The following is a 12,970-nucleotide window of genomic DNA, read 5'->3' as shown; positions in this document are numbered from 1 at the left end:
GCCCTGTTTTACGGCCGGATGCCCTTCCTGACGCCAACCCTGTATGGAGGGATGTAATGACTATTACGAGTTTCTGTGGTGATTTGTAGTGTAGTGTGTTGTGTGAATATGAAGAGGAGAGTGTTGAGATGGACACAAACACCCAGTCCCCGAGCCAGAAGAATTAATCAGAAGTGATTAAAATCCCCGACCCAGCCGGGAATCGAACCCGGGACCCTCTGAACCGAAGGCCAGTACGCTGGCCATTCAGCCAACGAGTCGGACAGCCGGACATAATAATAATAATAATAATAATAATAATAATAATAATAAAAGAAGAATTAGAGGAACGACGACAACACCACGAAGAAGAACAGAGAGAATCACATTACTTGTCATGCAAAATTCTGACTACCGCTGCCGGGTTTGAACCCACGGTCTCGGGATCCACCACTAATCCACAGAGAGAGCTATGAATCAGCTTTGGTTGAACTTCATCAATAAGCTTAAGTGGAAACTAGTCATCAAATTTAATTTTAACTTTATTGTAAACGGACAGTTGAAGGTGACTAGTTCCTGCATCATCACTCAAGATACACTTCGGTTGTCAGATGGGTATCGTCATAAAATACGACTCCAGTCCATCTATCAAATACTAAGAACAATAACTCTATTACTCAGATAAACGATGGATGCCATCAGCGGCACATTAAATTGATCTGTTCCTCTCAAATGTCACAATATGACGAAGCTCCGAGTTTAATGGTTAAGAAGGCTTCCAGTCGATCTCAACATTTAACTGAAGAAATAAATGAATAGCCTTACTCTTTAGTGGAGCTAGGCTGAGTGGCTCAGACGGTTGAGGCGCTGGCCTTCTGACCCAACTGTAGTATTTGAAGGTGCTCAGATACGTCAGTCTCGTGTCGGTAGATTTACTGGCACGTAAAAGAACCCCTGAGGGACAAAATTCCGGCACCTCGGCGTCTCCGAAAACCGTTAAAGTAGTTAGTGTGACGCAAAGCTATTATTATTATTATTATTATTATTATTATCATTATCATTATTATTATTTCGTTTACGGCCGTTAGAGACCACGTTAGGTAACAGTTACATGTTTCTGGAAGCCTTCTTCACAGCCCAAAACTTGAGCATCCTTTTTCTGGCAGCCTGTCTTCTTTCTTCCGTACACCCACGATTAAGTTTTGGTTCATCATAGAATCCGAAGAATTTGTCGATCACTGACCTAAACTTTGTTCAGTTTGAGATGTCTTCTGAATTTAGTCCCACCTACCTTTCTCACCTCCCTGAACCATTTGTCCGAAACTTTAGGTCTGCTGTCTAGTATTGTGAAAATCCTTTTCGTTAGTTTCTTCTCATCCATTCTAAATAAATGCCCATAGAATTATTATTATTATTATTATTATTATTATTATTATTATTATTATTATTATTATTATTATTATTATTATTATTAAGTGGTGGTTATTTCTTCTTCTTCTTAATCTGTTTACCCTCCAGGGTTGGTTTTTCCCTCGGACTCGGCGAGGGATCCCACCTCTACCGCCTCAAGGGCAGTGTCCTGGAGTTTCAGACTTTGGGTCGGGGATACAACTGGGGAGAATGACCAGTACCTCGCCCAGGCGGCCTCACCTGCTATGTTGAACAGGGGCCTTGTGGAGGGATGGCAAGATTGGAAGGGATAGGCAAGGAAGAGGGAAGGAAGAGGCCGTGGCCTTAAGTTAGGTACCATCCCGGCATTCGCCTGGAGGAGAAGAGGGAAACCACGGAAAACCACTTCCAGGATGGCTGAGGTGGGAATCGAACCCACCTGTACTCAGTTGACCTCCCGAGGCTGAGTGGACCCCGTTCCAGCCCTCGTACCACTTTTCAAATTTCGTGGCAGAGCCGGGAATCGAACCCGGGCCTCCGGGGGTGGCAGGTAATCACGCTAATCACTACACCACAGAGGCGGACGGTGGTTATTTCTGGGGGCAAAATAATTACATTAGCCTCTCTTAGTTTTAAAAATTCTCATGAAGGAAGAGGTGAAAGAAGATCTGATGGAGAAAGGTGCGGCCTATGGGGACACTAAACAGAAGCGAAAGAGGAAGACGTTCGAACTTTCGAAGATTGGAAGAGTTGTTAAAGGGAGGAGTCATGATGGGAGTAACATTGAAAGACTCCCCAGGCTTCGCAAACCTTACACCGTCGAGGTCAGCTTTGGGCACTTGGTTACCAGCCCCCATTCCAAATTTGTGAGAACCGAGCTCGATAGCTGCAGTCGCTTAAGTGCGGCCAGTATCCAGTATTCGGGAGATAGTAGGTTCGAACCCCACTGTCGGCAGCCCTGTAAATGGTTTTCCGTGGTTTCCCATTTTCACACCAGGCAAATGCTGGGGCTGTACCTTAATTAAGGCCACGGCCGCTTCCTTCCCACTCCTAGCCCTTTCCTGTCCCATCGTTGCCGTAAGACCTGTCGGTGCGATGTAAAACAACTAGCAAAAACAAATTTGTGAGCCCTAGGCTTTTAGTTACTTCTTAAGGCAGGCAGAGGGTGCCAGAGGTACTGACACACACATATCTGGCTGGTTAAAAACCATGCTTTTCAACCTTGCCTTCATTGAAGTCAAAATGAAGAAATAATTGTTTCTTTCAGCTTCTATATTTCAACTTTACGTTTACTTTCGACCTGTTGAAAATCCTTTCACATTCTTACTTCCATACAATCATACTCCTCAAAAATATACAGGATTTCCAAAAACGTAACTTTATAGTTGAAATTCGACATTTGAGATGATACGGCAGTACAATTATCTCTACGGGAGATGCTAAACATGTCCTGCGGCTTATCATAAGAGGCGACAGAAAGGAGGACATCCCAGGAGAACCGTGATCCTCAATTAACCGAACATGAAGAGCCCACCCATTATTCCTTTTTACTACTTCGATGCGTTACGTAAGCTTCGAGGCTTCATAATTATTCATAAAAATCAGTGGTGGCTAGTAGTATCTGAAGCTGGGTGTTGCACCAAAATATTCAGTGTCACGTTTTTATGTAAGTAGCTTACAGAAATAACAAGAAACTCTATTATCGTTAATGAACTACATTCCTACTAAAACATGTACATGTACATGTATATCTGGCAATCACAACACAGAAAATAAGAGGCGAATTATACACTAAAACTACATTTACTCTTAATAATAATAATAATAATAATAATAATGGTATTGATATTACGTCCCGCTAACTACATTTTTACGGTTTTCGGAGACTCCGAGGTGCCGGAATTCAGTCCCACAGGAGTTCTTTTACATGCCAGTAAACCTACTGACACGAGACTGACGTATTTGAGCACTTTCAAATACCACCTGAAGGCCGGCGCCTCAATCGTCTGAACCACTCAGCTTGGCACAGTTACTCTTGCCTCACTTCTAATTGAAAATTCGCCCTCCTGTTACTTATTGAAGCAAGATGTTGATAATATTGAGGGTGGTCTGGTATGGCGTGGAAAGAAATTACCGAGCGAGTAGGCCGTGCGGTTAGGGTCGCGTAGCTGTTAGCTTGCATTCGGTAGATGGTGGGTTCGAACACCACTGTCGGAAGCCCTGAAAATGATTTTGCCATTTTCATATAGGCGAATGCCGTGGCTGTGCCTTAATTAAAGCCACGGTCGCTTCCTTCCCACGCCTAGCCCTTTCCTATCCCATCGTCGCCGTAAGACCTATCTGCGTCGATGCAACTTAAAGCAAAAATTGTAAATTTAAAAACAAAAATGGAAATGAAATTATTTTGCGAGAGGAGAGAAAGTAGGAATGAAGTTATCTCCGCAGAGTGGCGCAAGCTAACGGGGATATTTGAAACTGTTTCTCGATAGGGGACTTGCTAGTCTCGTGCAACTCCCTGAGACCGATACTGGCGAGCATGCTACCTGATGTTATACAGGCTTAGGCTTGTCCCTGCCGAGGTACATTGCGCCGCGCTGTCCGCTAGGGAGTTGCCGTAGGAAAGCAAACCCCCTGAGTTTGATTCGAAGCCGGCTGCGTTTATTGGTCCGTTATGAAGCATTAGTGCAGCGAACGACCAAAGACGGTTAATTTTAATATGTTTTAGAATATATGTTAGGTTTATTAAACTAAAACATTAGAAGAAAAGACGAGAAATGAAGTGTAAAATTATTTGGAGTTTTGCAACACTGCAACAATACCACGCACCGCCCCTGATAAAAATGTGTAATATACCTATTGTATGTTTATTCTACTACATTCACGTTTTGAATTCGATTATTCGGATGACCCAACTAGTCCGGATAATGGAGTTCCAGCTGAAAAAATATTGATTCTTCATATTTTCTCTTCTCTCGTAACTAATAACTAGTAATGAATTTTCTGTATGTGTGTGCAGGTGTATGGTGAAGAGGCATTAGAAGAAAATCAGTATGATGAAGACGAAGACGAGGAGGAAGAGGATCAAAATGGAGATGATGTCGATTACTATACGGACGAAGAAGAGGAAAAAGGTGGTGAAGATGAGCCTGCAGACGAGAGACGGCGTGGTAGGTTCATCGAGAACTACGAGAAGATCCTAAGGAGCCATGGTGCGTTACACAAGTCCGAGAGAAGCAAGAGGGAGATCTTGTCCGGTTCAGACTCAGCAGTGCCCGTCCTCTCGGAGAGCTACAACAAGACACCTTCCAACAGCGAGGGGCTGAGGCTGTACGAGTCGCTGGTGGCAGGAGGTGGCAAGGGAGAGCCTCAGGAGGCCACCGAGAACCCCATCAAGGATTACCACAGGTAGGTGGTCATAAAAAGCTGTAACCCTTTAATCCCCTTTTACACTGTCGCAACGTGTAGAACAACATGTTGATTGAGAATTTAATGCCCATTCACACCGGCTGCTGCTCGTGTTGAATACGAACAAAGCTGGGCACACGGCATTGGTTCCAATAAGAGAAAAGCGGCGGTTTGAGCGTCAGCTGCGGCGAGAGATTTGTTAGTTTGTGCTAATTGGGAACGAAATAGTAGGAGCGTTCGTGGGAAAGGAGGTGGATATCTAGGAGACAAGGGAAAGGATCGTTTAACTTTCAGGACAATGAACTGTCACTGGAAGAGGTGGTGGTGGTGGTGGTGATTATTGTTTTAAGAGAAAGTACAACTAGGCAACCATCCTCTATATAACACTAATCAGAGAGGTGGTGGTGGTGGTGATTATTGTTTTAAGAGAAAGTACAACTAGGCAATCATCCTCTATATAACACTAATCAGAGAGAAAATATTGAAGGGTTCCGACTCTTCGAAAAAAGAAGGCATCGGCCAAAGAGAGACAAGGGCCATGAAGGGCGTGAAGATGAAAGACTCCTTTGCCTCGAGTCCTCTATTACCGTCGGGGTCGGATAAGATCAAGCGTTGACCAACGGAGGCCGGATAGAATAGATGAAAGTGAGGAGCCCGACACAAGTAAGTGGAAGCAATGCCATGACTCAGTTGAGGGCCCCGCGGTTACCAACTCACGCTCCCAAGTTAAGAGCCCCTGGGATCCCTTTCAATCGCCTCTTACGACAGGCAGGGGATACCGTGGCTCTTATTCTACGTCCCCCACCCACAGGGGAACTGGAAGACGAATAGACTTTTAGAAAATTTCGAGTAATGGATGAAGATACTTTTCGTTTGTTACTCGGCCTTGTAGGAAGACTGCCTAGCCGAGGTGGTAATGGCGTACTTGGTTCACCCGGAAGGACGTGGGTTCGAGTCACTCTCAGGAAATCGTAAAATTAAGAAACGGAATTTCCATTTCTGGAGCGGTATATGAGGTTCACTCAGCCTGCACCAAAATGAGTACCAGGTTATTTCCTGGGAGCAAAGGCGGTTGGGCGTAGATCTAATCACTCTACCCCACTTTGTTCCGAGGTTATGGATAGTGGGAGCCTGTACCTTCCACCCTTGCTAGGACCTTCATGGCCTGTACGGAGATTACTGCTTTGCGTGGTATACTTGTGCCTAGGGGCGCAGAAATGTTTGGCAGTGTAGTAGCTAGAGTCGGTAGCTGAAGAATGTGCAAACGTGGGGTGAGAAGAAGAGCGGGTTCTTCTTCCTTCACTCAACGCTGTTTTTTTTATTATTTTTATTTTTATTTGCTTTACGTCGCACCGACACAGTATAGGTCTTATGGGGACGATGGGATAGGAACGGGCTAGGAGTGGGAAGGAATCGGCCGTGGCCTTAATTAAAGTACAGCTCACACATTTGCTTAGTATAAAAAATTAAAACCGTGAAAACCATCTTCAGCGCTGCCGACAGTGGGGTTGGAACTTGGTATATTCGATCCTGGCTCAGTCCGATATTATTTGACGGTACTAAAATACGTCAGCCTCGTGTCGATAGATTTACTGGCACGCAAAGTAACTCATGAGGGACAAAATTACGGCACCTCGGCGTCTCCGAAAACTGTAAAAGTAGTTAGTGGGACGTAAAAACCAATAACATCGTTATTATTAGTGGGGTTCGAACCCACTATCTTCCGAATGCAAGCTAATAGCTGCGTGACCCAAACCGCACATCCACTTGCTCGGTAGTCGGTCGGTGTTATAACGGGCCCACGGTCTAGCTGTAGGAGCTTACCTCTTACCTGCAGGCCCCAGGTTCGGTCCTGGTCAGATCAGGGATTTTTACCTGGATCTGAGGGCCGGTTCGAGGCGCTATCTGATGGTGAGATAGGAGCCCCGGTCTAGAAAGCCAACAATAACGGCCGAGAGGATTCGTCCGCTCACTACGCGTCAACCTTCAGGTTGAGCAGCGGTCGCGTGGTAGGCCAAGGCTCGTCAGGTCTGTAGCGCCATGGGATTTGTCTTTTTAGACACTACTTCAAACTCAAGCTCGAACTAAGCAGTTACAGGAGATACTTCTGAACTTCGTGATTCACTTTCAAGAACACATGATCACAATGGGAATGCCCTCACACTATCATAAATCAAGTTAATCTGAGAAGTGACAGAATGACAGCGTATTATCGATCTGTTTGTAATCGAATCTCATTTCTGGAGCAGCGGCTCATTGCCGAAGTAGGCTATTTACCACTTGAGCTGTCTGCTGCAGCAGGTGTCCGCTAAATCTCCATGCCTTATTAGGAAGTATCCCTAGGAGCTTCAAAGGCCACTTGCTTTGTGTCATCTTCCTCATTTCTCCAAGCAATAAACAATTATAAACGTCTTTTCAATAGAAGATAGCACCCGGGTTAGCAGGACAAGACCTCCAGGTACTGACTTACCACAATAATAATAATAATAATAATAATAATAATAATAATAATAATAATAATAATAATAATAATAATAATAATAATAATAATAATAATAATAAGATGAAATAGGTCTTCATCTCCTTCGAAAAAAAAACCAAAATCATGACAAACAACAAATATCCATATAAATACCCCAAATTCCAAGAACATTTTTTTTTTTGCTAGGGGCTTTACGTCGCACCGACACAGATAGGTCTTATGGCGACGACCAAGAACAAAAGATTGAAATAGTAAAAAAGAAAAAGAAAAATTCAAATATATCAGAGAATGGATTACTTGGAATGTTGTGGAATGCAAAGCAATGACATCCAGGAAAAATAAACTTGAGCTGTCCTTCCAACTAACAAAATGTACATACAACAAGAAATCTCTTTCATAGAGGTCCTAAATTAAACATTATGAAACATTGATTAAACCAGAAGTCCGCCTCTGTGGTGTAGTGGTTAGCGTGATTAGCTGCCACCCCCGGAGGTCCGGGTTCGATTTCCGGCTCTGCCACGAAATTTGAAATGTGGTACGAGGGCTGGAACGGGGTCCACTCAGCCTCGGAAGATCAACTGAGTAGAGGTGGGTTCGATTCCCACCTCAGCCATCCTGGAAGTGGTTTTCCGTGGTTTCCCACTTCTCCAGGCAAATGCCGGGATGGTACCTAACTTAAGGCCACGGTCGCTTCCTTCCCTCTTCCTTGCCTATCCCTTCCAATCTTCCCATCCCCCCGCAAGGCCCCTGTTCAGCATAGCAGGTGAGGCTGCCTGGGCGAGGTACTGGTCATCCTCCCCAGTTGTATCCCCCGACCCAGAGGTGATGGTGGTGGTGATTATTGTTTTAAGAGGAAGTACAACTAGGCAACCATCCTCTATTTAACACTAATCAGAGGGAAAAGTGGAAGGGATCCGAAGATATGAAGATATCGGTCAAAGAAAGACAAGGGCCACGAAGGGCGTGAAAATGAAAGACTCCCTAGCCCTCGCAAACCTAATAGCGTCGGGGTCGGAAAAGAACAAGAGTTGACCAAGTGAGGTCAGATAGGATAGATGAAAGTGAGGAGCCTGGCACAAGTAAGTGGAAGCAATGCCTCGACTCGGCTGAGGACCCCGTGGTCGCCAACCCACGCTCCAAAGTTCAGAGCCCCTGGGGCCCCTTTTAGTTGCCTCTTACGACAGGCAGGGGATACCGTGGGTGTTATTCTACCGCCCCCACCCACAGGGGGCCTCGACCCAGAGTCCGAAGCTCCAGGACACTGCCCTTGAGGCGGTAGAGGTGGGATCCCTCGCTGAGTCCGAGGGAAAAACCGACCCTGGAGGGAAAACAGATTAGGAACGATCGATTAAACCAGAAGCGCAATACGCATCAGAAACACTAAACATACATTTCAACGGCCAGAGTGAGAAACTCGAACTAAAAGAAAAGAACATTTTAAGAAATATCATAGGACCAAAATTTCAGCATAATAAGGTAATATACATCAAGAATGAAACACTCTACAAGAAAATTGGAAAACTCTCAGATACTACGCAAGGAAGAAGGATACATTTTTACGGTTGACTATAATAGATTAAGCAATAAAGTATTTGACTTCTTCATAGCTAAATGGTTAGCGTACTGACCTTTGGTCGCAGGGGCCCCGGGTTCGATTCACGGCGGGGTCGAGAATTTTAACCATCATTAGTTAATCTCGCTGGCACGGAGGCTGGGTGTATGTAACGTCTTCATCATCATTTCATCCTCATCACGACGCGCCGGTCGCCTACGGGCGTCAGATCAAAAGACCTGCACTTGGCGAGTCGAACTTGTCCTCGGACACTCCCGGCACTAAAAGCCAAACGCCATTTCATTTCATTTGACTTCTTCCGTAACCGCAAAATAAAACCTAATTGGTTTAGATGATGATGATACTTGTTGTTTAAAGGGGCCTAACATCTAAGGTCATCGGCCCCTAATTGTGGTTTAAAGAAACTGGAAAAGACGTAGTAGAATTAATAATTAAAGTAAATTCACTGTTCAATCGAACAGCTAAAGTAATAGCTAAAGGGGAAAATATAAGGTTCCAATCTACATTATCTCGGAAGACAAGAGGAAACGAGATCAGAAAGAATGAAAAAATACTGGGGACTAAGAGAAATGATTCATTCATGTACCCCAAAGACGGTGCAACGAAAGAAGAAGAAGAAATACTAAAATGGTCCCCGTAGCTCTTCGGCAACGATAGGACAGTACTGGAAGTAAGTGGTCGTACTTTTAATTAAGACAGCCCCAGCATTTGTCTGGTTTGAAAATGGAATACCAATAATAATAATAATAATAATAATAATAATAGTGTTATATGCTTTACGTCCCACTAACTACTTTTACGCTCTTCGGAGACGCCGAGGTGCCGGAATTTAGTCCCGCAGGAGTTCTTTTACGTGCCAGTAAATCTACCGACACGAGGCTGTCGTATTTGAGCACCTTCAAATACCACCGGACTGAGCCAGGATCGAACCTGCCAAGTTGGGGTTAGAAGGCCAGCGCCTTAACCGTCTGAGCCACTCAGCCCGGTGAAATGGAGTACCACGAAAAAAAAAACCATCTTCAGGGTTGTCGCTGGTGGAGTCCAACGCACCATCTTCCTGCTACGCGGTTCGTGGCCACGCAGCGAACTCTCGCTCGGTCCGTCCTGGGGTATGGGGAACATGCTTGTAGGTCTGATATCATCCCACTGGAGAATGTATCAGCGGTAGAGTGTCGACCTCCGGATCGCAAGATAGTGGGTACAAACCCGGCAGAGGTAGTCGGATTTTTGAAGGGCGGAAAAAAGTCCATTCGACACTCCATGTCGTACGATGTCGGCATGTAAAAGATCTCTTGTGACACATTTGGTGTTTACCCGACAAAATTCATTAAATCTCAGCCATAGACGCCCAAGAGAGTTTCGGTTTACTCGGTCTGCCATCTAGTGGGCCTAGAGTAAAACGGAACGTCGAAATTGACGAGCAGACAGCCAGATGGCGTCAAATTGAAATGTCTGCACACGGTAGCTGAGGCCATACGATTATTGTTATTATTATTATTATTATTATTATTATTATTATTATTATTATTATTATTATTATGCATCTCTAATGTATATATATTCATCTTCCAGGAAGAGCAGTGTGTGGCCAGAGAAACACGCCCGGAAGCACCATCATGAAGGCCCAAGACTCCGGGAGCTACCACATCCATATCACCGACGCAGATCAGCGTCCAGTACCACTCAGACCCCAGCACCTATCATCTCACGCAAGTCCCGCGTCATGGAAACAGACACGGATTCTTCCAGAAGACAAGCTTCCACTAACATCAACCGCATACGGTTCCACTCTGCACCCAGATTATCTACTGTAACACCACCACCGCTTCCATCTGACGGCGAAGTGGTCGTCCGCGTGTACCAGGTAGGCGAAAACTCAGACTTCACGCATTTCATTTTAATGCTGAAAACATTTCTTAGCAGTCAAAGTAGGGGTTCCCATACTACGAAAAACATAAAATAAAGCAATTTCCTCAATTGTGCCGAAAGTTGAAGGGCTAAAGCGGTCGGAAAAGGTTTCAAATTGTGAGTTTGATTGCTCTATCAAACTATTAAAAAAAAATCGAAAAGTACTTACGGCCTAAATGCATCATCATAGGTTGTGCGGCTTCATGGCTATATGGTTAGCGTGCTGGCCTTTGGTTAGAGGGGTCCCGGGTTCGATTCCCGGTAGGGTCGAGAATTTTAACCATCATTGGTTAATTTCGCCGGCTCGAGGGCTGGGTGTATGTGTCGTCTTCATTATCATTTCATCCTCATCACGACGCGCAGGTCACCTACGGGTGTCAAATCAAAAGACCTGCACCTGGCGAGCCGAACATGTCCTCGGACACTCCCGGCACTAAAAGCCATACACCATTTCATTTCATCATACTGTAGGTTGTTCTGCCATTCGGCAGGTCCAGTCATGGCTGTGACCTCCATATCTCTCGATTTTGTGCCCTTTTCTTCACTTCTGCATAATCTTCCTTTCTTTTTCTAATGCTGTCTAATAACTGATATCGTCTCCTTCCCCTTCCTCGTTTTCCTTTTATCATCCCTTCAATTGCTACTCGTAGTAAGGTGTTGTGTCTTAGATTACGCCCTATCCAGTTTTTCTTCCTATTTTGGATTACGGTCAGTATGCTCCTCACTTCTCCCACTCTCTTCAGAACTTCCTCATTTGATATTTTATCTTCCCACTTTACACCTTCAATTCTTCGCCAAATCCACATTTAAAATGCCTCTATTCTTCTCTGTTCTTCCTTCCTTAATGTCCATGTTTCAGCGCCACATAGAGCTATACTCCATACGTAACACCTTGCAAGCCTCTTCCTCAGATCTTTCTCTAGCGGGCCACAAAACAGATTTTTCTTCTTGTTGAAGCTTTCCTTGGCTAAGGCAATTCTAGCTTTTATGTCTGTTAAAGAGTGAAGGTCTTCTGTCACAATACTTCCAACATACTTAAACTTATTCACCTGTTCAATAATTTCTCCCCCTATCTTGATTGTCGCTTTTTCACCTTTACCTCCAAGTATCATGAATTTGTTTTTCTTTTTGTTTATGCTCATTCCATACCCTTCACACTTTTTCTTTAATTCTCTCAGCATTTTGCAGAGGTCCTTCACATTTTCAGCTATTACTGCCATATCATCAGCAAATATTATGCATTCAATTCTCTTACCCCCAACATTGATACCTCTTTTACCATCCAAGCATTCACAAATAATTTCCTCCGAGTAAATATAAAACCAAGTTGGTGATAAGCAGCAACCTTGTCTAACACCTCTCCCCAGTCTGATTTCTTCTCTTAATTCTCCTGCCTAAATGCAGTTCTGGAAAAACAGCCTAAATCGCTTGTTTCTTTACTACCCCCTGCGGGTGGGGGACGCACATGTAGAACACACCCGCGGTATCCCCTGCCTGTCGTAAGAGGCGACTACAAGGGGCGACCAAGGGATGATTGAATTAGCACCATGAAACTACTCTTGATTCGTACCATCATGCGGGGAACACCATGGGTTGCATGTACTTGCGAGTAGTATCACCAAATTGGTACGAAATAGGTTTGTGATTAGTTGCAGTAAAAAGCCTGGCCTGGTGGATTCCAGTACCCGTGCGTTGTATCCATGTGGGCAACACCGCGGGTCTGGGCGTAGCCTGTGAGTTGTACCGCTATATGAGCGGCGCCGTGGGTCAGCGTTGCCTGTGATTGGTACCCACTATGTGAGGAACACCACGGGAATACCGGCGCCTGTGACTAGTACACCTAGGTGAGGAACCTTACCGGTTTGCGTTGGCTATGAGTGGCGCCATTGTGTGAGAAACACCATAGGTCTGCGTTCCCTGTACGAATTGCAATACTTGTGAGTAGTACCATCTTGTGTGGAACACCGTGAGTCTTCGCTACTTTTGATCAGTACCCCCAAAATGACAACTACCATGGTTCTACTTTACTCGCGACATGTACCATTCTGTGGGGCCTTAGACGTGAATTTAGCACCCCTTCAGACATCAAGCATCATTGTGCTTTATAAATGGTCCGCCCCTTGGTCAGTAATACTCTAATTAACTACCTTCTTTTTAAGTCTGATCCACTGTTTTTGTTTGTTTGTTTGTTTTTTGTAGGGTTCATGTCCATCCATTCGTTCTTCATGACATTT

General features: G+C 44.6%; 1 protein-coding gene across 1 annotated transcript in view; it reads left to right on the top strand.

The window, feature by feature from the left end:
- egr (TNF superfamily member 12 eiger) overlaps nucleotides 1-12,970 on the top strand; it is a 278,627-nt gene that overhangs the window by 248,492 nt on the left and 17,165 nt on the right. The window contains exons 2-3 of the mRNA XM_067152207.2: nucleotides 4,385-4,773; nucleotides 10,401-10,692. Coding sequence (XP_067008308.2) covers nucleotides 4,385-4,773; nucleotides 10,401-10,692 — 681 coding nt within the window. The remainder of the gene's footprint in view (nucleotides 1-4,384; nucleotides 4,774-10,400; nucleotides 10,693-12,970) is intronic.

Source organism: Anabrus simplex, chromosome 8 (genome assembly GCF_040414725.1).
Source record: "Anabrus simplex isolate iqAnaSimp1 chromosome 8, ASM4041472v1, whole genome shotgun sequence".
Classification (NCBI taxonomy): domain Eukaryota; kingdom Metazoa; phylum Arthropoda; class Insecta; order Orthoptera; family Tettigoniidae; genus Anabrus; species Anabrus simplex.
The sequence above is the reverse complement of the archived record's forward strand: the minus strand, read 5'-3'. Positions and strand labels throughout refer to the sequence as shown.